The sequence below is a fragment of the Brachyistius frenatus genome, unplaced genomic scaffold, assembly GCF_029030835.1.
Source record: "Brachyistius frenatus isolate BFR_SWC_R1_liver_20210118 unplaced genomic scaffold, ASM2903083v1 Contig_23, whole genome shotgun sequence".
NCBI lineage: Eukaryota > Metazoa > Chordata > Actinopteri > Embiotocidae > Brachyistius > Brachyistius frenatus.
In genome coordinates, this window is record NW_027210622.1 from 4,132,335 (window position 1) to 4,159,102 (window position 26,768).

At 41.0% G+C, this 26,768-nt stretch overlaps 1 protein-coding gene across 4 annotated transcripts in view; it reads left to right on the forward strand.

Annotated features, from left to right (window-relative positions):
- The window catches only part of tbc1d1 (TBC1 (tre-2/USP6, BUB2, cdc16) domain family, member 1), a 45,132-nt gene extending 18,980 nt beyond the window's left edge, over positions 1-26,152 (forward strand). For 2 of the 4 annotated variants that reach the window (XM_069697474.1, XM_069697478.1), the window contains 20 exons: positions 1,582-1,671; positions 1,750-1,854; positions 1,992-2,124; positions 2,708-2,799; positions 3,576-3,692; positions 3,942-4,061; positions 4,387-4,535; positions 4,907-5,164; positions 6,073-6,183; positions 6,552-6,665; positions 6,880-7,013; positions 12,357-12,557; positions 15,795-15,956; positions 17,675-17,833; positions 19,243-19,343; positions 19,491-19,634; positions 20,786-20,945; positions 21,993-22,162; positions 24,276-24,452; positions 24,610-26,152. In XM_069697474.1, coding sequence (XP_069553575.1) covers positions 1,582-1,671; positions 1,750-1,854; positions 1,992-2,124; positions 2,708-2,799; positions 3,576-3,692; positions 3,942-4,061; positions 4,387-4,535; positions 4,907-5,164; positions 6,073-6,183; positions 6,552-6,665; positions 6,880-7,013; positions 12,357-12,557; positions 15,795-15,956; positions 17,675-17,833; positions 19,243-19,343; positions 19,491-19,634; positions 20,786-20,945; positions 21,993-22,162; positions 24,276-24,452; positions 24,610-24,837 — 2,925 coding nt within the window. In that variant the 3' untranslated portion in view covers positions 24,838-26,152. The remainder of the gene's footprint in view (positions 1-1,581; positions 1,672-1,749; positions 1,855-1,991; positions 2,125-2,707; positions 2,800-3,575; positions 3,693-3,941; positions 4,062-4,386; positions 4,536-4,906; positions 5,165-6,072; positions 6,184-6,551; positions 6,666-6,879; positions 7,014-12,356; positions 12,558-15,794; positions 15,957-17,674; positions 17,834-19,242; positions 19,344-19,490; positions 19,635-20,785; positions 20,946-21,992; positions 22,163-24,275; positions 24,453-24,609) is intronic. The other 2 variants (XM_069697475.1, XM_069697477.1) reach the window with 2 other exon arrangements.
- The last annotated feature ends 616 nt before the right edge of the window (positions 26,153-26,768 follow it).

The following is a 26,768-nucleotide window of genomic DNA, read 5'->3' on the forward strand; positions in this document are numbered from 1 at the left end:
TTATCCATCTTACCTTCTGTGGTAGTGTGCTTGTGTTGAGCTCAGCCTCTGACTGAACTCAGAACTGAAATGTCTCTCATATGAGAGTTTTACTCTCATACTCCTTTACGTGTTATTTGTCAACTAGATTCATGACATTGGTTAAAAAATGTTTTTATTTAAAATGTTTGTTGAAAAAAAGTCATATATATTATTTCGGACAATGGTTGAGTTTTTTTTTTTCCATCATGTTGCCTCTTAAATTCCGCTCACTTTCTGTCTGAACACAGTAAAACTTAAAGGAAGAATAGAGATATTTTATATCTCGCTAATTATATCACAGTGAAAACAATTAAATGTTTCTGGCATTTTAAACTGATTCAATGACCACACTATGGTGTCCACTTCCAGTTCAAATCAAGCCCACATCATCTTCCCACAGTTTATTGGTTTATGCCTGTTTTAGCATAAAAAGCTTTTGCTCAACATTTTACACAAATGCACCAAAATTCCTTTAATCCACAACAAAATCATAAAGTGCAGCCTTTAGCAGTCGCTTTAACTTCTCAGTGCAAGTTCCTGCTGCTCACGCCCAATGGTTTTCTCAGATGTCTTTGTTGAGAATAAAAAGGACATTTATAGTGCAGTAAAGTACATTTTTGGACTCCCTAATAAGAGCTCCTCATACACAGTTACTTATGAAGGACAAAGAAAGAGAAACAGAAAAACAGACAAAAATATAATCATGACTCGGCAAGAACAAATGCTGACTGCAGCTCAAAATGAGCCCAGTCACACTCCCCTGATTGACCTTTACTTGACCTCTGATCTCTTGCCAACAGGAATTTTCCTGTTTGTACTCCAGGCAGGAAATGGTCATGATTGATACAGGAACCAGCAGGGCTTGTTGCCGTCCCCATCAGCAGATTACAGACGTATTATTGACACTGATGATATGTCCTGCTGCTGCCGGAGTGACCTCATCCTGGTGACATCATCACCTCTCTTTTTTAATTCGGTTTTGAAGACCGATGAAATGCCTCTTCGTTTCTAGTTGTATGATTTAACAGAGATGAGATTGTTCACTTATTACAAATCACAGAGTCCCTTCCTTTGGTTTGGGACTGACAGTGACTCACGTCCTAATGATGGTGTGAATGGGGATATCCCTGTACTATAATTAATTGGTCCCTTTTGAGAAGAGAAGAAATGAAACTGCCTCATCTGACAGATTCGGGAAAAAAACCTGAATTGAGAACAGAGATTATTTTTAGGCTTCCCTTTGTGTCATGTAATCACTAGTCAAGCCTTGTATTTGCAGTTCACCCAAGAATAAAATCAGTGATACAGTTTATCCTGCCGGAAAACATATCTATGTACAAGCCACATTGGACCACAACCTATTATGACTAGTTTGGTCGGAGTGATTCATAATTAAAGTCACAGCCACACCACAAACACCCCCCCCCCCCCACACACACACACACACGCACGCAGAAGCACACACTTCATAGTAGGAAGCTTGTGAACACACACGCAACACACACATGCTCTTCTACATACAATTTAACTGTATTTTCTGTGTTTTTCTTTGTGTTGTAGGTGGGCAGGTCTCAGATCTTCTTGATTAGTCCAGACACTAAAAAAGTTGCCATAGAGAAGAGTTTCAGAGAAATCTCCTTCTGTTCACAGGTATGATGAACTTCAATTCAAAACGATATGTGAAAGTTTGTGTGTGATTTTTAAAACTGACAGTTCATGTCTTTACAGGGTATTCGTCACGTGGATCACTTTGGGTTCATCTGCAGGGAGACGGTGGAAGGGGGAAACTGCCACTTTGTGTGCTACGTCTTCCAGTGTACTGATGAATCACTGGTGAGATGGTGTTGTAGTGGAATTTTGCCTAACACGGCAGTTTATTTACTAATTTCTATATAGTTCATACCAAACGTCTTATTCAGTGAAAGATGGCCTGCAGGAAGAAAAATGAGCATGTTATTTTGCTGCTATAGGTGGATGAGATCATGCTGACTCTGAAGCAGGCGTTCTCTGTGGCAGCCCTGCAGCAGAACGCAAAGACCCAGAGCCAGCAGTGTGACAGCTGCCCCATGCAGCACCTCCACAGACTGTGTGAGAGGATTGAAGGTAGGAAACTGTTCTTAAACTCTTCTTTACAAATTCAAAGACTTTTTTTTTTTAACTATAAATAGTTCCACATTCGTGCTGCACTGTTGGGTGTAGAAATAGTGTCAATAGGTCGAGTTTATACAGCTGTCTACAGCTGTATACTCCTAAGGAAGTTTTTGTTGTTTTAGGTTAGCCCGTGTACACCGATCACTTTGAATCCAGCAAAGAAGTGAAATATTTGTATAAAGTGTTTGTTAATACCTAATGCTTGTATCAGATGTGTTCCTCGCATGATATCTTAAGTTTTGAAAGATGAGTAATGGCTTGGCAAAGACTTCTGCAAAAAGCATAACTGGACAAACCTTTTAGTAACTAAGGCTCAAATTGAGGCAGGGTGGAAGTTTTTTTAAAATATTTTCACAACCAAGATGCCTTCAATTCTTTCTTAGTTCACTCATAACAAATAAATTATACTTTATATATGTTTGATGACCAAGAAACTCAGCCCTAGGAGCCTATAAACATGTACTGTATGTAAAACAAGTCTGAAGTCACAGCTTGTCTGCGCTGTGATTTTATTCAGTATTTGCATCATTTTCAGGTCTACACCCATCAAAAACCAAACTGGAGCTTCAAAGACACTTGGCCACTTTGGACAACCTGGAGCAAGCGTCAATCTTTGAAAACACTATGGTAATGTGTGTGTTCTGTCATGTGGACCTGAGGGGAAAGGTGTGAACTCCCAGTAAGGTGACTGCAACTAGAAAACATCCAGTCAGTCAGCAATTTCATCTGAGTTCATCATGACGGAATCACTGTGGAATCACATGTTTTTCATGTGAGATTTACAGTGACGTACTTATGCTTCTTTACACAAGACATAAATATTTCTGCCTCCTTATTTCTTTGTGTTGTCAGCAGGTCTTCAGCTCGATCTCTGTCTCTTTTCACAGTTGAATTGTTTGATGAAGTACTTCTGTTTATTCATTTTCTTTAAATGATCATTTTAGTACTGAGGTGTACTCATGTCATTTGTTATACAGATGAGCAGAGATGTTGCAACAGTTAACAGAACAGGAGGCCAATACGGTTTGATTTTTCACAATGACTCAGCTGCCATCTGCTGGTGATGTAGCTGAACTGCAGCACAGCAATAATACTGGATGTGTCCCTGATAGCCCACCGTAGGCATCTCTGAACCACATAACTGCCTTTTGATCATTATTGGGGGCGTGGGGGGGCTGGTGCAAAAAGTATTAAAAAAACATTTCTCAGCTCAGTAGTCTGCACACAACAGCTCAATAAATCCAACACAGTCTCGTTATGTTTAGATTAAAAAGCGTTCAATTTAAAAGCTATTTTCAATAACATTCACAATATTTTCTGCACCTAACAGATATTTGCTAGAGTTGATCAAATATGAATCTTTTTTTTTTTTTTTAACCTATTTTTTGTGTTTGTGTGTCCAGAGGGCTCGTCCCAAGAGCGATCAGGAAGAGAATGAGTTGGTGATGGCCTCTTTGAGGAATATGTATGAAGAGAGACAGAAGAGCCATCAGCACACACTGCCTGGAGACAGCAAACCGGTACCTTTTGCAAACCATTTATGCACACATATACACAACTGTACCAGTGCTCTCCTGTTATTACCCTCTGCTATCAACTCCGACATTTGTGCCATAACGTCAGCAGTGCTATGACAAATTAGTTAACCAAGGAAAGAAAATTCACTCACTTACACAGAAATATCTGTCACACTATATCCAAGAGGACCTCCCTCCTTCTCAGTGTTGCTCTGTGTCTGTGTCTCTTGTTCTTCCTCCATGTTTATATAGGTATGTGAGGATGCAGCTCCTGCGGAGGTACAGCAGCAGAGCAGCAGTCGGCAGCGACTTGAGCAGTTCAAGAGCCGAGCCAAACGTTCTCTCACCGAGTCCCTGGAGGGCATCTGGAAGGTAACAATATTCTTTCCGTTTTGGTTTGTATGCAATTATGCACACTTATGTACTTGTATATGGTTGTATGCAAAAGTTTGCCCCTGGACATATTGCATACCTGATTTTTTTGATGGAAAAGTCAATTCAACCCCTGCATCAAACAGACATTAAAAATGAGCCTTTACTCAAATTATAATGCACAGTGGCTGTTTATTTTAAGAGCTTAATATTATTGTTATTGCCTATTATTACTACTATCATTATTATTACCTGCCTACCACAGTAAACGCCTCGCTAATTTACAGGAGCTATGCTAACACTGTGCATGCTATGTTCTTGGCAGGGAAGCAGCAAATCCAGAGCTCAGAGGGACAACAGTGTGGGAAGTGAAAGTGGCTCCTCCATTTGTACCGTCAACAGCAGCCTGGACCAGCCCTGTCTAGATGACCCGTTGCCTGCCTCTTCTCCTCTACGACCCACCAGCCCACTCAGGTAAACACACACTGTCTCATATCTCAGCTCAGAGCAGGCACTGTAATAACAATCAGAGCAGCTACACTTGTTTTACTTGGACTTTATGATTTCTTCTAGTCGTAGGACAGGTCGGGCTCTGCCCGATAAATCAACTAGGTTTAGTTAGGTGTAAGTGTCGGGGGAAGTGCAGACTGTCTGGCAGGTAAATATTGGGCATTCAGGATTCTAATACTGCTCACTATCTAGTGTTCTGTTTACAATTATGTGATGCTTTCTTCAACTTTTTCTTATTTAAAACATCTAACTCATGCATATCATGAACTTGGGCTTGTATATACAATATTGTGCCATGTATCTCTCCTCACTCTCTTTCCTTGTCATATCTTCAGGAGCCACAACTCCACAGGAGACCTGAAGCGCCTCGACAACTCTCTTCTTCTGTCACCCTCCTCGTCCTCATTACCTGCTGAGGCACAGCCGCAGGGCTTCCGCCGACGGGCCAGCACCTTCAGTCATCCCTCCACCCCCTCCTCGGAACTCGAGTGCTCCCCGGTGCACATTAACACACCCAAAGAACCCTCGGCAGCGACCAAGCCCAAGCTCGTACGACACTACTCCGTCAGCACAGACACGCCACTCCACAGCAAGTGAGGAGAGTGTGTGTGCGTGTGTGTTTCAGTTCGTGTGTTCATGTTTGACTTTGTATTTGTACAGATAGAGAAATATATGTTTATGTTATTGTGTGTTTTGGTACCAACACAAACCAGCGCAAGCAACATAAGTTTTAAATATTGATTAATTTTATACAATATAGACTGCGACAATAAGGCCACTATGGAAGAAATGCGTGTCATGTGTAAAGGAACCACTCATCTCACTGCTATGAGGCATCGGAGAGAACTGTTTGCAGTTTTTATTTAACCATCAGAGCCTTTATCCTCTCAGTGATCTACAACTGGAGTTTTATACCCCTTTTAGACAGTTGAAATAGTACCCATTGATCTATTCAATCTTGATTAGCCTGTGACAGCAGCCTCCTGGTTTGTTAGTCATGTTTAGTAGAGTGTGCCGTGTGTGAGTTTCCTGTATCACAGGTGAATCATTGTCAAAAGGGGAAACAGGAAAATATGGATGTTCTCCATCGGAATACACAACCAGCATAATGCATGAAGTGGTTGTCAGAAAAGGGATGTTTCAACCCCCCCCTCGGCATCAGCTTTAGCACCTCTCCTCCTGAACCTGCTGCCAACTCTTTCCTTCTTTTTCTTGCCATAAAGTAGAGTGTGGTCATACTGACAAACAGCGAAATAAATAAATAGAAACAAAATAATACTGTAATTGCATACATGCCTAATATCGTGTTTGAGATAAGGTACAGTCGGTTACCAACAAGGTTATGATGAGCATCTTAAACTCCATGTGATACCTGATCACCTACACTGTTTTTTACCGGCTCTATTCTTGCTGTTTCTCTTCAGATGTTTCTCTGTTTTCATACACTGCTCAGTGTCTGTGATTTTCTTTGCCTTCTCTCTTTATTTGCAATGATTCTCAGAAATGTCCTCACCGACTCGACCCTTCCTCCTATTCCTTCCTGCCTTTCATCCCACTCTCCTCTCCATCATCCTTCCTCACCTTCCTCTGGAGCCCGGCTCAATAAAAGAGGGTGAGAGTGAGGCTTTCAGTTCAACTCATGTACATCATCTCTTTTCTATGTGTTCTTATATTACTTTTTCACACTGCCTTGTGATTTGTTTTCCATATTATCATGCAAGTGCCCATTCAGGTAGAGAAACGCTGAACATGTGACTCATTAGTTGACAGTTTAAAAGGTGATTCAGTTGAACTGTTTTCAGCTTTTTACACCTAATTACTCTTCAACAAAAATAACCCTGTCAGCCAAGAGTCTCATCCTTCTGCTGATGTGAATGACGTTTAAAAACGTTTCCTCAATGCACCACATCTCTGTGTGAATAGACCCATGTTTCTTTTTTCATCTGTTTCCTTCCTCCTTTTTTATCACCTACGTCTCAGTCCTCTCGGTGGTCTGCGTGCTCGTCTTCGCTCCTCCTCCTCTGTCCCTAATTTTCTGAAATTTCCATTTCTGGCTCCTGTCCACGAGAATGATTTTCCTGAAGTAAAGAACAGGTACACACACATTCACCAAGAAAATCATGTCTGTGTTAGTTTGCCCAGCATAGAAGTAATCTGCACCTTGTTTCTTTGATTCCTTTATATAATATTTGATGTATAGATGTGTATATAGGTATGCGTAAACAGTACACTCATTACCTAACCATTTGAATGTTTATCAGGATACGTGTCACACGCCACCTGCGTATGTGTGTGTTTGTGCTCTCAGTGATGTAGCGGCTCTCTCTTCACCAAGTGCAGCATATGGGGTCAGTGAAAGCCCTCTGCGCAGCCACCGCCACTCATGGAGGCAGCAGATCTTCCTCCGGGTCGCTACACCCCAGAAAGCCACAGACAGCAACGGTAAGAACTCTGCTGTGCTTCTTGTTGATGTACATCATTTTTTATAACTTTGGCTTTATGTTTGAGGTCGTCGTCATTCTTCAGAATGAATTCGGGGCCGATGAGTTCTTTTGTTCAGATCATGCATATCAGGGGTTTATAGTACATTTGCAAATTTGATCCTTTTTATCCTGAACACCATTTTAGTAGTATTTGCTTTGAAGTTGGATATTGTGAAGTTGACATTTTGCCGCAGTTTTCAGACTGAAGTAACAGCTCAAAATATGGAATTTCTGTATTGTTATTAACTTTACGGAATATGAAGAAAAAAATGGGGGACTTCACAGCCATTGAAACATTATTCAAAATAATTAGGAACAACCAGGTTGAGATCTGCCTGCAAAGCTGAAAAATAAACACACTGTATAAAAGTTGTTTTAAATAAAATAATTGTGCTCTAATTAAAAATTGCATACTGGTCTCACTCATGTAGTAGACTGCGGTGCAGTGACAAAGTTTTTCCACTCTGTGTCACCCTTTTATTTAATATGATAGGGAACACTGTTTAGAAAGACGAAGTGAGTAAGAACAGATCACTTGACAATAGTGCCTTCTCCTTCCAGTAATAACTGCAATATATTATTATCATGTCCCTCTTGGTGTTTTTTCTTTCTCCACAATGATTCAGTTGGTCCTTTACACACTGATAATCATGTTCACTCTTGAATTTTTGGTTTAAAATGCTTTGAGTGCTGTGGCAATAGATAAACGGAAACATTCTGTACTGGTTGTTCTGGGGACCAACGCGGTGTCGCTTTGTAAATCTCGTTACTTTTTGAGATGTCAGTCTAGAAATTATCCATAAGGTACATTTTTACATTATAAAGTAGAACCAGGTTTACATTTTTTTTTTGTTCTATTCTAAAGCATCTTTTGAAACAAGGATTTGGCTATTTGATTTTCATTACTTTGGAAAAATTAATCAGAATGTTTATATAGGTTGATAAGCTAGTGCAGCTCCCACAGTGCATAAACTTAAGACCAAACCAGAAGCCCCTACTGTATTTTTTTCTGTACCTTATGAGCAGGATGCTCACATAAGTTTTGTGTTATTGAATGATTTTGAATTGAATGAAATCAATAAGGCAATCAAATACTTAATTTATCGCTCATGGGGTAATTCATGATGAGCAAGGACAAAAACAGCACTCAATGCAACACTCAATACACAATAGAATACAATGTCATCAGCTAATTTCTTTCTTTTGGGCTCATGATTAACAGTAAAACTTGTGCAAATAAAAAAACTCAAATGTGTGAATGTCAGCATATGCAGAATCATGCTTGTGCTGTCATGTCTTCAGATCCTGTATTTTGATAATTATATGTACTGTGTGCATATGGCAAAGGAAGTGTTGACAGCCAAGACAGTTGGGTTGGTCCCACTGTAACACCTACAAGTTCCCTGGAGGGAAGGAGTGATCCACAATGATGACATAAAAACATGTTCACACCGTGTCTTTAAGCTGTAAAAACAAAGTGAGACTATTTTTGTATCAGACTTCATTATGCTAGGTTTTATATTTTGTGTTGTGGATGTGTTTTAGAGTACTTCATTCAACTAGGGGATAATATTTTATTATCAGATAATGAATGGCGCAGGTCTGCAATAACTATAACATTTATGACGCCTATAATGTCTATACCGTGTTATTGAGGTCTGTCTCAGAAGGGTTGACTCCTTGCCATTGCAGAAATATCCCAGTAAATGTCTTTCTAGGGCCAGTTACTTTTTTGTATGCCCTCTGTTGTAATGATTTCAGAGATGTTTGACTTAGTGCCACACTAAATATTTTTTGCAATCTTTACCACTGATGCAGCACTTTGTTTTGCTGTAAATTGCTTGAAGTCCAAAAACAATCACATTATATGAGGCACGACATGAAATTTGCCACAATGTGGATGATCAACCGGAGTGCAAAGCAAATTAGATATAATACATATTGAGCACAGTGTTTTATTTCTGGTACTGTCACCTGAGTAGAGGAGTGAAGGTAGTTTTGGGGACAGATTGAAAAGTCTTTAGAAAAAAAAAAAGAAGGAAATCTGACTTCCCAAGGTGTAAACTGGCATCGATAGCGACACGTAAACAAGGGAGCATTTTTGTGGTGGATCCACCTGTTGTCACACAACACACGCCAAAAATAGAGGATGAGTGTTATGATACACTGAGGGAAGTAACGGCATAAGAAAAAAAAAACAACGTACAACTTCGGCCAGCCACAAGTCCCTCCAAACTCAGGGAGAGACATAATAACAAGACATTTGTCAAATGAGCTGCTATTGTATGTGTAGAAAGCCAAGCAATATTGTTTTACACCGTGTCTTTTTGTGATCTGAACACTGGGGGATGCCAAAGTTTATGATTTCACAATCATTACACAGTGACTTTAACAGCACATTTCATCTACAAAGATTTGCATACAAGTAAAGGAACACCTCCCTAATAGAGCGTCAACAACATCTTAACAATCACAAAGGTGGTATTCTTTACTGGAGCAATGTCACATTACATCACAAAATGTTCTCATTATTTTGTTAACTCCTGTACACACCCTGTGAATTCTACTGAGCGGTGGATATTGTATTTCATAAATATACTGTGGATTGTGGGACTAATGTGACCCTTTTATCAACTTTCCCACTAATTTGTGCTGTTCATGAGGGATTAATGAGGTTTAGGCCTGTCTTTGTGCTTTGAGTTTCCCTTTTTAAATAAATCAGGTAAACAGCAGGTAGAAAACCTGTTCCCAGCATTGATGAAATGTTAAAGAAGAACCGTGATGGGCTCGGTGCTGGCAGAATGCTGCACTGTGTTGGGTTGAGTTGGGTGTGTACCAATGTGTGAGCTTACACGCATGAAGTCATGGGTGTGTCTGGTGTTGTGTGTGTGTGTGTGTGTGTGTGTGTGTGTGTGTGTGTGTGTGTGTGTGTGTGTGTGTGTGTGTGTGTGTGTGTGTGTGTGTGTGTGTGCGTGCGTGCGTGTGTGTGTGTGTGCGTGTGCGCACGCGCCAGGGGGCGGCGATGGTCTCTCAGGGTCATGTTGACTGTCCACACACAGACAGCGCCAGAGGAAAGCGCCAGCCTTGTTGACCCACTTTGCTTGTTGTGAGTGTGTGTTTGTAACACGACCTGGTTCTGGCCACGTCGTTTGCTCAGGGAGTAGATCATGCCACTTTGTGCTGGAGTGCGTGTGCGTAGGTGCGTGTGAGAGATGTTTTTTGCGTTACGATATGTGCAGCACTGTATCTGTAAAGGTTAAGTTAGGGTAAGAGGCTTGGGAAAGAATATCTGTCAATGGAGAGTCCCCTCAAGGACTATAGGATATTGGTGTGTGGTTGTGTGCTCTGAATATGTGTGTTTGCAATTTTCACACCTAAAAGCTCAGTCCCTGCCAGTGTTCTGTTGTAACAGTAACTGTTTGCCTAACAAATACATGACTCTCTTCAGAGAGTTCAATGTCTTTGTGTGTGCGTGTTGTTTTTGCGTCACTCATGAGTCTGGTTCACTTCTCCTTAAGTGCCATAAAGTTAATATAGTGACTCGGCTGGTTTTAGCTTCTCTTGGAAACTCTCGGACAGACACAAAGGCTCAGATAACATCATTGTCATTATGTGTTTTGTGTGTGTGTGTGTGTGTGCGTGTGTGTGTGTGTGTGTGTGTGTGTGTGTGTGTGTGTGTGTGTGTGTGTGCGTGCGTGCGTGCGTGCAATGTTTAGGGAACAGAAAGTCGCAGGGAGACAAATTGTGCGAGTTGAGGTACTGGAGAGTGACGATTGTGTTGTCGCTGACGTGGAACTTGTGCATTTTTTACCACGCTTTGTGCAGGCGTGTTGTTGTTTTGGAGAACCCAAGTGCCATTGAGCCACAGTTCAGGCTGCCGGCACCAAATGTTTTCCCTCAGACGTGTCAGAACATCACAGTGGAACTCGGTCTTGATGGTGTGATTGTAGGGAAGAATTCAATGCTGCGAGTGACAAAGAAAACCCACCTGGCTTCTAACCTGACGAGGCTTTCTTAGTTTTGGACAGTGACATTCTGCCCCTCTTTAAACACAAATATCTCTCAGAAACACCTCGCCCAGCTAATTGCTTCGTTACTGTAGATTCTCTGAATCATTGTAAAGGTCTCCGTTGCCGATTTACAGAGTTTGACACAAAATGTGATGTGCGCTCTGCTCAAGTCTATGGGGGAAATCGCAGATGTGCAGGATTAGTGGTCACAAAACCAAGTGTAACTCAGGTGTTAATGTTGATCAAGCAACAAATGTTGGAATATTTACTCACAAAGGTTAGAGCTTCTCTCTGCTCGTTGCACCTCACCAGCATAACAGAAGTGTCTTAACTTTTGGATTGCCGCTTATATCAGGAGTGTGTGTGTTTGTGTGCAGGTGATCAAACTAAATCAATCATCTTCCTACGAACTGAAAGAGAAGCGAGTGCTATCTGGATAGTTGGTATGTCCCTCCTCGAAACAACACCGGGTATTTTGAGGTTTGGGATCCACCCTGTACTTTGGGGTGGAGTCACACAAACACTTTTTTTTACTCTGTGTGTGTGTGTGTGTGTGTGTGTGTGTGTGTGTGTGTGTGTGTGTGTGTGTGTGTGTGTGTGTGTGTGTGTGTGTGTGTGTGTGTGTGTGTTGCACCCAACTGTGTCAAATATATCTGTATTCAGCACTCACTTTATATTTTACACGAGTGTCTGTGACTTTAACTGAGAGATGAAGGAGGTCAGGTAGCCTCTTTTCAGTTTGAAACCACTCTTTTTTTTCCGTCCGTACCAATGATCACAAGTAAAGTGTTAATCAAATGCAAATAAAATGGCGTCACACTTGATTAATCAGAGTTCCTTACATCCCCGTAACCCTCAGTCTTTCCTTTTTTACAGTTGAAATGGAAAAATAATCAGGATTCATGCCATGTAAAAATAAAACTGAGGGTTTCAATCTAGCGGAAACATACTGATACATCAATGAATCTGTTAATTAATGTAAAAAAATGTTTTGCTAATTGACAAACCATTTTAAAACATACTTAGTCAAGTGGATATACACATATATGGTGGTTACAGATTTATAAATGTGAGAATTAAAATTGTGTTTCATTGTAAATTGAACTAACCTGTTTATTTTTTACTTTTTGGCAAACAAAAGGAGTTTTAAAGATATATGATTATTGCCCTGAATTGTATTAAAAATATAAAATAATTTTGTGTATAATTGTTTTTGTTTTTTTTACTGCAAAGAACACCTGATGTAGCATAATCTGATCTAACTTAATGTAATATTCTGATATGTCTTTCAGAGCGGGGGGATCCTTGTCTAGAGGGGGTTCGTATGTGCGTGGGCCAGGTGATGGGTGGAGGAAATGGGGACTCATCAATGAAAGTCATGGCTGAGGAGAGGACAAAGAGGAGCAAAGAGGAGCTGAGGGAGCTCTGGAGGAAGGCCATACTGCAGCAGATCCTGCTGCAGAGGATGGAGATGGAAAACCAGAAACTGCAAGGTGTGCTGCATGAATTAAGGGATCAAAACACGCGTACACACCAGGAGCTGGCTCAGATTTTTTTTCGTGATTTAATCGTGTGTTCACAAACAAAAGCTGTTTTCATGTTTGTTCGCACATCTGCAAAAAACACTAAAACGGGACGTGAAAATAAGCTTCATGACAACGAGCAATATAGTATAAATTACATTCAGCATTAACATGAATACTGCAGGGTTGTGTTGTGCTGACTATGTCATAACAACCTGCAACAGCCAATGTGTTCGATCAAAGTGAAGTAAAAGCTTTAATGTGTGCCTTGTGTCTGAACACAACGATAGCTAAATACGTAAAATTGAAATGCAAACAATAGTACTTCAGTTATTCATATAGTTAACTGATAAATGTTTATGGAAAAGTACTGTATTGGCCACTATTACTGATATTAATTATATTCAATTTATTTACATAGCACAAAATGATAACAGTTTATTTCAAGGGACATAATAAAGTCCTCAACTATAATATTAGTGAACTATGATATATTGCCAGGACTTTCTTAAGTTGGATTGATTTTGTTTTCAGTCTACGTAATGTCAAGCAGGTGGCATCGTTTCAGTCTGAAGTGTTATCAATCATTTATTAATGCCATTGAGTTACATGATGAGTTGGTTTCTCTTGGAGCGCAGCAGCAAGACAAACAAATCTTTCACCAAGACATCTCTGGCAACTTCCCTTCCCACAGTGCACATCTGCTTTTCTTTCTATAAAGATTTGGGGCAACACAAATTAACAGGTTATATGATGTGTGTGGGTGGGTGTGTGTGTGTGTGTGTGTGTGTGTGTGTGTGTGTGTGTGTGTGTGTGTGTGTGTGTGTGTGTGTGTGTGTGTGTGTGTGTGTGTGCGCTGGCACGCATACCTGAGGGCGTGCCAAGTGCAACACCTCTTTCCTGACCCATTTGGCTTGTACCTGCATATGCCTAGCAATGCAACATATCCTTAACTACCTGGATTATATACAAACCATTAGTTCACTACCAACACTTCATCCATCACACAGACAGAGATAATTGCCCCCACAGCGGTGTGTGGATGGAGAGAATGTGGGTCAATATTAATGTTAGAAAATCAAGTCGGGTCAGCCACTTCTGTCTCGTTCACATGCACTCGCTTCGGTCGTATGAAACACGCGCACACACCAATATAAGAATCTCCAGTAAGAGGCGGGTTTCTTAGGCGTCTTGGGTTAATTGTGTTTTATTCCTCCCACAGGGTGCGCTCCACCTTTCTGTCCGTTATTTCTCTGGGTGGAGTTCATCTCCCTGTCTTCCATTCGATCTGTTTATCTCTCAAACTGCTGCCCGGCGGGTGTGTGTGGGTGGGTGGGGGTGTGTGTGCGTGCATGTGTCTTTATCTTTGTAAGCTTCAAGGTGGGGTATCCTATCCTGTAGTGTGTTATCACGGGCGGAGTCTTCTGGCAGCAGAGAGAAAAACAGAGTGGAGGACAGATCTGAGAGTGGAGAAACTAGCTGTGCTGCTGCCATTAAACGAGTCTTGATAGACTAGACTCTGCTTGCTCCTGACAGATGATAAGACAGACAGCGCAGCCACAGCCTCACCGACAACATCTATTCTTACTCTGGGTGTGTCAGCCATCTGCTCCGTCCAAGTTTTTTTCCTTTATTATTCAGACTACGCCTTCCAGGTCACTCCCGCTACTTTTCTGTTTTCTGTTGCTGAGGCCATAATACGCAGCATTTCACAAACAGTATTTCCACCTCTGAAGATGCTCTCAGTTTATCTCGTGTTGTTTTGAGATGTGTTTGTTCTGTGAGTTCTATGCAACGCACCACTGTATTAACATATTTTCTTATTAAAGCCGTGGCGTTATTGTAATTACTCCAGCTTACTCTTTGCTAAATATAACTAATGCATAAACATGAATTCTCCTTAATTCCCCCCTTTTGGCAATACACCTACTTTCCCTTGTTTCCTGGAAGTTATCAGTGCTGGTTAGAACGGGAAGTGGCCTGCTGTCTTTGTCCTGCCTTGTAGTGATGATATCACTCTCCTGTTCACAGCCAAGTCACAGCTGGTCACTGGGTGGACACCACACACGAGAGGAAAAGGGTGGAGGCGTCCACAAGGGGAGGGAAGGAGAGGGGAGAGTGTTAGCAGAAGAGAGAAAGAGAAAAAGAAGAGATGGGTTGTGGGTTAAGAGATTAGGGCAGGGAGAGAGGAAGGGTGTTGTCAAAACGAGAGAGGAACAGATGAAGGGGGCTGGGTGTGCTCTCACCTTCTTTGATCACTGGTGTCAACATGTTGCAACGGAATTCACAGTTTTTGTGTTTCTGTTTGGTTTGTAAACTGCATTAATCTGAAATTACAGGGCAAGGGATCCCTCATGCATCTGATTATATATGTATATATATATAAATAAATAAAAACATATTAGGGGGTGATATAATTATAGAAAGTCCCCAAATATAGATAATTGGAGACTTAGTGTACGTAATTATCAATAGAACGCAGACATCCAAAAGCAATTATCTGCTTGTTAGACATAAACAAACTTCCATGTTACAGTATTATTGGATCTACTAAAAACTGGTGTTTTACATTGCACACTTTATTATACTGTGGATGGTCACACAATGGTGCATTGGGTAACATTTTCACTCTGGAGCAAGAAAGTTCTGGGTTCAAACCTCAGCTGTGTGGTGTTTGCACACTCTCCCTGTGCAAGCATGTGATCCAGCTTCCTCCCACAGTCATCCAAGATAATTGGTGATTGGTGATAATTTGGCTGTTGTCAATCACCAGTCCCGGTCAAGTCCAAGCACACCCTGGGTTTGATCTGTCCAGGGTGTAGCCCGCCTTCAGCATAAAGCGGGTATAGATAATGGATGGATTTCTTAGTAACGTCACTGTTTTGCTTTTCTTTAACCAGTCTCAGACTGTATGAACCTCTTGCTGCAATTGCTGCTGCATTTTCTGCTCTCTACTGTTTTATTGTTTAGACCACTAGGTTGCCACAACAAAGAGTGCGTGGAAGTCAGTATTAGTAATGTCTGAAAATGCATGAGTCCAATGTGAGCTTAATGTTGTCAGTGCAATACAAAACCAAAAGGTAAAATGTACATGGCTTGCTGCTTTGTGAAGAGAACAGCTCGCTGCCATCTGGACAGGTGATCTTAAATGATGCTGGAGATGTTACTTTGTTGTAATATATATATTCTATGTATTTATATTTATAGCTTCGGAGAGCGATCTGCAGAACAAGCGTCTGAAGTTGGACTACGAGGAAATCACTCCGTGTCTGAAGGACGTGACTCTGGTTTGGGAGAAAATGCTGGGAACCCCCGGGAGAGCAAAGGTCAAATTTGACACCGAGACCATACATGCTGCAGTTGCACAAGGTACATATTTGGCTCCACAAATACATATATCAGTATTTATTCTTTTAAAAATCAGCAGGTATTTGTAAATATTGGCCAAAGCTTAATGCATAAAGCTCCATTGTAACTTTTCTTCTTATCTTCAGCCTCAGCCTGGGCTCTTTTTCAAAATATACCAAAAGGAAAGAGCATAAATTCCATCAAGTGTTGTTTTTTTTTCCAGTGTTTGTGGTCACAGTGAAATTGTCGTGTATTTCCCTTGAGCATTTTTAACCTCAGTGTCTGTCTCTCATCGTCAGGGCTTTCTGTTGTGTCCATTTTCTAGTATCAGCATGTTCTACACAGAGGACACAGAGGTTATCTGCTTTGCGTTTGGCCTTGAACAAAACGGATCTAAAGTCCAAAACACACAGTTACACACAGTAAGGTCACTATATCACAAAAAGTAGTGTTAGTGAAGTAGATTTATGAGCTAGATTATCCTGCTGATAGGAAGTTAGAAGTAAATTTGACATTTTCCCTCTTTCATTGCAACGACTGATGCATCCTTGAGCAAGACCCTTTAAGGACAAGTTTTAGATTTTGGTAAACGTGTGTTTGTTTTCTGATGGAGAGCTAGAAGAGAGTATCTCAAATTCTGTCATGTCTGTCTGTTTAATACAAGGCACCAAACTGCAGTCATCCAGCAGCTGATTAGCTTAGCGTAGGACAAAGACTTAAAACGGGGGCTAAACAACCTGGCTCGACCACTAATGGTAATGATATCAACCTACCTAACCTAAAGTAACTACCTAACCTACTAGCCTCTCTAATGTTCAGTCATTAACACGTTGTATCCCTTTGGTTTAAAACATAAAGGACCAAAGCCTAAAAACAACAATTTGCATATTTACTCGGTTACAGCGGTTGCTAGACAACCAGTGAAGACTCCAGGAAGTTGCTGCTCATAGCCAAGATTCAACTAGTTGAACAATTTGTATTTTTTTTTATTTTTTTTTATAGAGCTTTGTATTTGTTGCACAGGCTGAAACTGGTATTGAATGTCTCATGAATCAGTACCAGAGAGTGAAAAGACATATTTTCCCCGGAAGTCAAAAGGCTCCTCGGGGGCCAACAGATCAAACCGTGGTTGTACCGGGCAGCTTCAGATGAGAATGCCACCATGCCAGGACAAATAAAGCTTAGAAACTCTTGTTCAGTTTATTGGTAAAAGTTGCATCTAGTTTGATCTCATAAAAAAATGATCCCTGCTCATGCACGAGGTCAGTAATTGTGTGATGCACAAGTCATCAGTCAGAGGGAGTAAAATTATGAACAATTCAAAATACAGACTCCTTCAAGTACAGAAACATATTTGTGGTTAATATCCAAAGTACAAAATCCACTTACTTCGCTATTGCATTTAGAATATTTACCAGGGCGTCCCGAAGGTTGAGAAACAATCTCAGAATTTTGAAATTTTGTCTTCAGGCAAAAACATCACTCCTTATCTGGCACTCGGTAGACTTAATTTATGGGGCTTGTGTGAGGTATTTTTACAGACATACGTAGATTTACCACATTTTAAAGTCCTGATGTCAGATCCTCTCCTGAATTTGCATTTTACATTCTTCCAAAATAGTCAGGAACTCAGTTTGGACCTGGTCTGCACCGCTCGTTCGGCACGGTAACATGTCGTACCACCTTTTCATGACCCCACCCTCCTCCTCCTCATCCTTCATCTCTGTCACCTCCTGCAGGTGTTCCGAGGCAGCATCGAGGTGAGATCTGGAAGTTTCTCTCTGAACAGTACCTGCTCAGGCAGACCGTCCCCTCCAGACCCCCTTCCAATCACACGCCATACAAAGAGCTGCTGAAACAACTCACCTCGCAGCAACACGCCATCCTCATCGACCTGGGTAACCCTCACACACACACACACACACACACACACACACACACACACACACACACACACACACACACACACACACACACACACACAGACATGACAACATGTTAGATTCTACAGACACGGTATCTGCAGGTCTAGAGACATCTTGAATGTAGCAAGCATAGTCACTCCTAGTTAAGGGAGACGGGGAGCTCATTGTCTCATATTGGACAACTTCCGTAGTTATCCATCCATCCATTTGGGTCCACATCACATACTGTTTTTTACTATATACAACTGTGAGGTACTGACTAAAATTGATATAAATGTCAATAAATATGTGTACTTAATGAATATTTCTAGACCTTATTGTCCCCGCTGAGTCTCTGTCATTCTTTGACAAGTGAAATGTGAGTGAATCAAACTGCCTTCTGTGTGATATTCAAAAGTAGAAACTGTGTATTATATTTCTCTGACCTTTTAACACTTTCACCCTTAAATGTTCCCAACACTTATCGCCCACACACACACACACACTCACTACCTACACCCCACCCATATAACACCCACATAGACACATCCACCCACATTGCCATCCCTGTAGCACTCGCTGTCTTTCATCTGCCTACCATGTTATTCACTCCGCATGAAATAGGGCAGGGACGGCGCTAACAGCAAACACAGCGACAGTTTGCTGGCATGCCCTGATATAAAGGTGTTACCTACAGCATGATACATACACACTATATTTACGGTATGGAAGCCGCAGAGAGCTACGCTGCTAGAGTATACAAAAGTTTGTTTAAAGTTTAGAATTGACTTTACTTAACGTCGCGCTCTCCCGGGAGAACACAAAGACACACACACACACACACACACACACACACACACACACACACACACACACACACACACACACACACACACACACACACACACACACACACACACACCTACCAATTACCAGTCTGTCAGTGTTAAGAATGTTGTTCTACAAATCCCAGTCCTTATTATCTTGTCATTTTTTGAGAAGTGCATGTCCAGCCCACCGCTACATGTTAAAGCTTCTGGAGCAAGATATGCGGTCTTTGCATAAAGCCGCATTCATGTGTGTGTGTTTGTAAGCAGGTGGGCCTGGAATGAGTTGGCACATGCTGGTGCACCGAGCTCCTTTTTAACATCAGCAGCAAAATGTGAAATCTTGCATCCTAAGGTGAAGTTCAGCAGCGAATATGCTTCATTCAAACATTTTTACAAACCTGGGGGCTCCGGTCTCTTGTGGGTCTTCAAGAGGGTATCAGACAAAATTGACTAAATCACATCCAGAAACTTTTTGTTTTTGTTTTCCAGATATCAGTTTGATCTCAAACGATGTAAACAGTGCTGATAGTTTGCAGCAGATGGACAATTTGTTGCTCTTTTCTTCTGTTCCAGGTCGCACTTTTCCCACCCATCCATATTTCCATGCCCAGCTGGGGGCAGGACAGCTGTCTCTGTATAATATACTGAAAGCCTACTCACTGCTTGACCCTGAGGTATCATTAAAATCTATATTGCTTTATTTCAGTCCTTCTCCCCATCACTCAATAGAATAAACTGTCTTTTAGGCTGAAGAATTCTCCCCTCCCCCACACCCCCCTTCCTGGCGTTGTAGACATCAAGTTTGTTGTTTCTTATTGTAGGTGGGTTACTGCCAGGGCCTGTCCTTCATTGCTGGAGTGCTGCTTTTACACATGGAGGAAGAAGACGCCTTCTACATGCTCAAATTTCTAATGTACGATTTGGGGCTCCGCAAGCAGTACAGGCCTGACATGATCATCCTGCAGGTAAAATACACACACACACACACACACACACACACACACACACACACACACACACACACACACACACAGTATCTCTTAAATAACATTCATCTAGATTATTTCTCTTTTTCTCATATTTGTCATTCTTAAATCACATCGAAACAATTTATTCTTCTCACGCAATGACATCCGATGCATCCCATCCTCTTTTTTGTTTTCAGAATGGCAATTACAGTGATCAACTTTCATTTTCATGTTTCAACAAACAGTAAATTAAACAGAGCTGCACCATCGGTGAGGTTGAGATGCGATTACTGATGCTTAGTTTGCATCGGAATTTAGTTAAATTAATACTTGACTCAAAAGGTCAATAATACTCCTGCCACAAACACCTACAGCATAGGTTTTAACTTCTAATTTAGCGTTTCACCTTTTGGTAGAACTACAGCAACACAAGTTGTATCCTGCTTGAATACTAAAACCCCTCGGGTATTGTTTGTGTTTACATTTTGTTTTGCTTTGTGATCAAGTGGCAATGATAGGAAGTTTCTTAACTGAAAAGGAGACTGCTGCAGCCACAGCGTTCACACCGTTGAGCTTTTATTCATTTTGCGTGATCTTGTCTTCACTCTTAACCTTCACCAGCATCAGAAACTTTCCAAACTCTGACCGCAGTTTTAGCCTTCTCCATGTAGCAGGTGTAGCTCTAACATGTTACGTTGTAGATAAAGGTTCGGCATGTATGATTTAGATGGCGCTATTGACAGACGTAGAATATAATAATCATAAAAATGTTTTTATTAGTGTATAATCACCCAAATCTGCCCGTAATATCTACTCCATGGACTGCGCCATGTTGAACCAGCATGCTTCTACAGTGGCCCAGAAAGGACAAACCAAACACTGGCTCTGAAGATGGCCTTTGGTGTTTTTCTTGCTTGTTTTGAAGGGGAGGGTCAGTGGTACTAAGTTGATTGCCATCTGCAACCTCACCATTAGAGGCCACTAAATCCCACATACATCTCCTTTACATTTTTAGGAGGAGCACATTATGCCACAATACTGTTACAATACCACAACACTTTAATGTACAACATATTCAGGTTCACAGCACAACATATAGCGTCATATCACACCAGTTAAAAAGATCTGTGGTGCGTTGTTTATGTCAGATTCAGATGTACCAGTTGTCGCGGCTGCTCCATGACTACCACAGGGATCTGTACATCCACCTAGAGCAGCAGGAGATTGGGCCCAGCTTATACGCCACGCCCTGGTTCCTCACCATCTTCGCCTCGCACTTCCCGCTTGGCTTTGTGGCCAGAGTCTTCGGTAAGCTGACCTCTATATTTCTGCACTCACAGAACACGGTTACTTTACTTGGCCAACAATGTTTCCTCTTCCCAAGAGAAGCCCAACAGTTTTAAAGCAGGATAGAAACAGCATGATGGGGTGTTCACAGAAATGTTTAGTTTATCTCCACTTCCCAGTTGACTTTTCTTATTAGATCTTGAAACCAGAGTGATGGAAGGGGGCGAGAGAAGTGGTGGAGCAAAATGAAATTTAGGAATGTATGACTGAAGGTAATCTAATTTTAAGGAATCTATGAAGTTTGGCAGTTGGGTGAAGAAAATGGGATTGGCACTTTACGTTGAATGAACTACAGCAGATTTATTATAATAATCAAAACCTTAATTCAAACTTAAACCCAAGTTTCTTTGGGATAAAGTCCCCAAATGGTGAATCATGTACATGCAAACATATTTGAGATCATCTTTGTTAGTCAGTTACAGGCTGTTCTTTTCCACTACTGTGACCTTTTATGATTCATATAAAGAACATCACACCCACATTTGATGTTTTTCTTCAGGTCGTTGCTTTTCTCACCCTCATTCTTTTATTACCGTTGTTTTCATAGCTCATTTCTTACATGGTGCTCAGTCACTGAATCAGACTCACTGGCTCCTAGTGGTCATCTGAGCATAACACTTTACGTGTCCTTGAGTTGCACTTACAGGGCATCATGTTTGCACTGTCAAGTCCCATTCCTTAATCTTGTGTATGACCTCATGCCATTCTGCCAAACCCTCACCACACCCTGATGTATTCAAAGCACACACCCAAATACACACACCTACTCCGACTTTCCAGATTCCCCCTTGACCTATATTTGTGTTTGTATAATGTTTTGAATTGACGTCAGGTCATTCTTCCTGTAAAATAGCCTGACATTCACCTGTGATTACATTAAGCCTTGCGTGTCATTATCATTGCACACTTTTAAAAAGCTGTTACATCAAAGCCTTTTCTAACCCCTTTATTATATACACCTTTATTTATCTTTCTTCTTCAGTAACCTGTTACACTGTACTCTGTCAGATATGTTGTTCCTTCAGGGATCAGAGGTCATCTTCAAGGTGGCCATGAGCCTGCTGGGGAGCCACAAGCCTCTGATCCTGCAGCATGACAGCCTGGAGTCCATAGTGGACTTCATCAAGACCACGCTGCCCAACCTGGGCCTGGTGCAGATGGAGAAAACCATCAACCAGGTTAGAAAAACAGATGGTGGTTAGTAATGTGAGACTACCTCTTTTATTGCCTGATGGGAATACAATAAAAATGACTCATCTATCTGTGATTATATTTATACACATGATGTCATTTACTGTAATATTATCGTTAAGTTTTAAATTACATTTCAGCATATTAATTCGATTCTTATGGGACATTTTTTTGATAATCTATTGATTATAAAAGGATAGTTCTATTTTTTTTTCATTTTGTCAACAAATCCCATGAAAAGATCAAAACGAATGAGTTAATCTGTCCTCCAACCTTTCTGTGGTACACAGACCCATCTGTTTATACTGAAAACATAAATCCTTCAAAAAGGTTGACTTTCATTTTTGGCCACATCATTTCCTCAAACAGCTGCATACTGCAGTAGTAGACAAACGTTACTCAGAACAGCAGTAAAGGTAGATTTAAGGAATACAGATAATATTGAAGCAACAGGTATCAGATCAGTGGCCATATAACCACTTGTAGGTTGATCTGTGTTGTATCTCATTGTAAATACTTGAGGTGTTGTGGTTATTTGTACTCAAGAGTATATTAAGACTATTAAACGTCCTTCGGTTCACTAAACAGATATTTCTACATCAGATCTGATTATGCAATGTGTGGCAGTTAAAAAGAGACAATATAATTACTTTGAATAATGACAAAACAGGAAAATAAAAATTGCCATGCCACTTGAGTGACAGAGGCTATCATTGTGAGACACACCCTATCCTTAACAACTGTGATGAAAGCAGCTCGTGGGTGTGAGGGAAGTCATTTAACCTTTATTTTATGAGTCAGGGTTTGGAAAACTACTGCATGTCAACAACAGCAGGCTTACAGAATGAACGACTCTAATAACTCAGAACTGCAGTTATGATCAGGCGTCCTTGTGTAAAATACTCTGCAAGAGTCTTTCTCATTTATACGGAAGTCCAGACAGATGTCACTCAGGGTGTATAGTAATGAAGGTTGTCAGTTGTCCTGAGATGTGAACTTTGAGATGAATCAGATATATGAAGAGATATCTTATCAAGGCACGCCATACTTTTAAAGGTATGGTTCATCTGGTCTGCTTGTTCTTTCCCTCCTGTTCCATTTTTCCACATCAGGTTGTTTACATGTTAGCTGTGCTGTGACTCACAGTTTCACCACAAAAAAGCAGTGAGTGTACCTTTAGATCTGTGGAGCCTGGAGTGCAACAAAGGTCTCCACTGTTTCCTGAAATTTCTAGTTAACAGGTCAACAGCAATCTACTCAACCTGCGTCATTTGTGACAAAAAGTGGAGACATTTTATGGGAAATTCCAGTTTCATGCTTAATTCCTACCAGTCATAAGGGAATGTTGTTGCAGGTTCACAACAAAATTACATCATCAATAATGTTGATGTAAAGTTCCTAAAAACAGACAGAACTGCCCTTACTAAACCAAATTAAATAGTTTTTTGAACAACATGTAAAGTGTTTTTTTGAATGTGCCACTTTAAATACAAACAAAAAAAACCTGAGTGTCATAATACAAAACAGCTTTTTATTGTCATTTTTAGTGTAGCTGTTTTTTAAAGATATCAGCGTGGTTTGGCTGATCACTGCCTCCCTGCCAACGGCTCAGAAACCTGTTGGTTTTTGAATGTGGCTGAACTGTTGGCTTGTTTACAGCCTGTCTCATTGTCTGACCATGTGTTTGCTGCCTCAGTAATTTCTCTGGTGAGAACAATTTGATCAAAACTGACAGGAATGGTTGCCAAACTACAGTACTACTACTTAAGTGTTACACACAAGCAGAAAGGTCTAACATTTTTATTTTGTGTATATATGTATAGAAAACAATAATTCTGTTATTAACAAAAAAATGTTATACAAGCGTCAGTCTAATCATCTAATCAGCCAGTCAAAAACTTAGGAATAGTAACTTAGTAACCACTTAAAGCTACAAATATCCCAACCTGTCAATTTAACCCATCCACATTAATTTTATATCTTCCACACATTCACATACTTTACATTAGTACGGCACTATGAAACATCCCAAAGGTGTTTCCACCAAATGTTGTTTAAAGCATATCAGATCTCCTTTTAAACGCAGTGTGTGCTCACTAGGTTTGTGAGATGGATGTATCCAAGCAGCTGCAGGCCTACGAGGTTGAGTACCACGTGTTGCAGGATGAGATGCTGGATACGCCCCCAACCCTCAACCAGCACCAGCGAGCGGCACAGCTAGAGAGGACCAATCAGAGCCTGCGACAGCAGAACCTCGACCTGCTTGAGGAGCTGCAGGTACACACACACACACACACACACACACACACACACACACACACACACACACACACACACACACACACACACACACACACACACACACACATGAATAAAGAGAATTGACCTTTTCTTGTACTTTGCTTATTTAAACCATCTCACCGCTCCCTCCCAGGTGTCCCACGCTTGTGTCCACAGCCTGGAGAGTCGGGTGGAGGCTTTGGTTCAGTCGGAGGGTCGGCTGAAGGAGCAGGTTTCTGCACTGGAGGAGGAGAAGCAGCAGCTGGGGAGCACCGTCACACACCTCCAGGACCTCCTCACCAGCCTTGGCATACACCTCGATGGACACACACTCCTCCCACCCACTGAAAGAAACATAGTCACATCAGTGTCAGAGCTGTAGGGCAGAGAGGGGCTGGATAACAGGACTGTGGACTCTCCGCCCCACCTGCTGGTTCCTCCAAAGGGTTCGTAACAGCATCATATAATTTCCCAAATGGTAAGGCCGAAGGACGAGAGGTTCTTTAAGATGACTCCCTAACTCGGCCACTCAACGTCCAGAATGTTTTAATAAAGGGGAAAGGCAGAGGGAGTTGTACAGAGGGACCAGTGGAAGTAAAGAAAAAATGGGGTTGAGGTTACAAGAGAGAAGAATAAAATCAAGCACCCTCTTCCTTCACTCTAACAAATATAAATAAACATGTGATTTGACTAACACTCCCTAAAGATAGCACTGTCCCACTGGGCCTCGATTGTAAAACCAAAACAGTTACGTTTGCACCTGTCCTCATGTGTTTGCATCTCAGAAAGTGCTCGTGTGTTTTTCCAGGGGGTTTGTGTCGGAGGCAACAAGCCAAAGAAAGTACTTATTAATATACAACAAGCTCGAAGAACAAAGACTTCACTATACAGTATTCTGAAACATGTTATTGATCACTGTTACACAAATCAATTAAAAAATACAAAGTTGTTCCCAAAGAAAAAATAAAGAGAAGTGTAAGAAGAAAGTGAGACGAGGGGACGAGTGAAGAAATAAACTTCATGACAAATTGTTTTTTTTTGTTTGTCTGTTATAAAGGTTGATTATGACATAAACTAAATGATGTTAGCTCGTCGACAGCGGTGCTCATATTCAGAGGTCAGAGGTGAACTATTTTTGATTCTTCCTTCGTGTTTCTAGTCTTCCACGGTTTTGTTTTGCTGACCCTGTGCATTGTAAAAGCTCATTTAACTAGAGTAGCTTGCAGGAAGAGTAACACAATAAATCCAGTCCATTTCACATCCTGTTTTTTTCACCTCTGAATGCACGTCGATTCATCCGTGTACACGGGAAAATTTGAAACAGCAGCTGTCCCTTTCTGGTGAGGGGAAGTACAGACTTTTCACAATCAGCTACTTTAAATCGCCACAGAAACTCAAAGTGAGACTCCTCTGCTGTTGAGACAATCTGTCATTTATAAATCATTTACTGTATTCAACACACTGAATTCCTTCAACCCGAGCTGCAGATTGATGTGTTTGTATGTGAATGTTTAAATGTTACTGTGTGTCTGATCTTGTGCACGTCACTGATTGATTGCTACAAACCTGTTGGTTTACACTGTAAAGATATTTTGCTTTTACCCCCGACTCTCTTTGCACATGTTTTTCTGTTTTATTGATCATTACATATTCATGTTTTTTCTGTGCTTTAAAATACATTTCATATTCTTTCAGCACATCTGCAGCCAGTTTTCTTTGTGTGTGTGTGTGTGTGTGTGTGTGTGTGTGTGTGTGTGTGTGTGTGTGTGTGTGTGTGTGTGTGTGTGTGTGTGTGTGTGTGTGTGTCTGTCTGTCTGTCTGTCTGTCTGTCTGTCTGTGTCTGTGCGTTCGGTTTGAACCTACATGTGTCAAGTGGTGTCAGACTTGTTAGATCGTAACATGAAAATTGTAGCACCTCCTGTCTAAACATGTCAGTCACTTTGAAGGCTATGGACTTGATATAAGGTTTCAAGCATATGGAAATACAGTGCACACAGTATTTAACAGACAGACATATTTGTTTCTAGGAACTCCTCGAGATAAAGAAGAAGCGTGCTTGGGCAAGTTGTGACTCTGTTGAGTATGCGTGTGCTGTAAGTGTAAAGAACAGAGAGCGCACCAACAGCAGAAACTCAGGCAAAAAGTACTGAACATAGAAAACTGAGAATTTAAGAAAATAAGAACCTCTTTTTTTTTTTTTTTTTTTTTTTTTTTAAAGCGTCTTTCTTTTATTTGTTAGTTAAAATGTAAATGTTTGCTGTTCTGCTGGAGGTTTTGTTTTTTCCCAGGTGATTGTTGTTTTGTTTTATGATT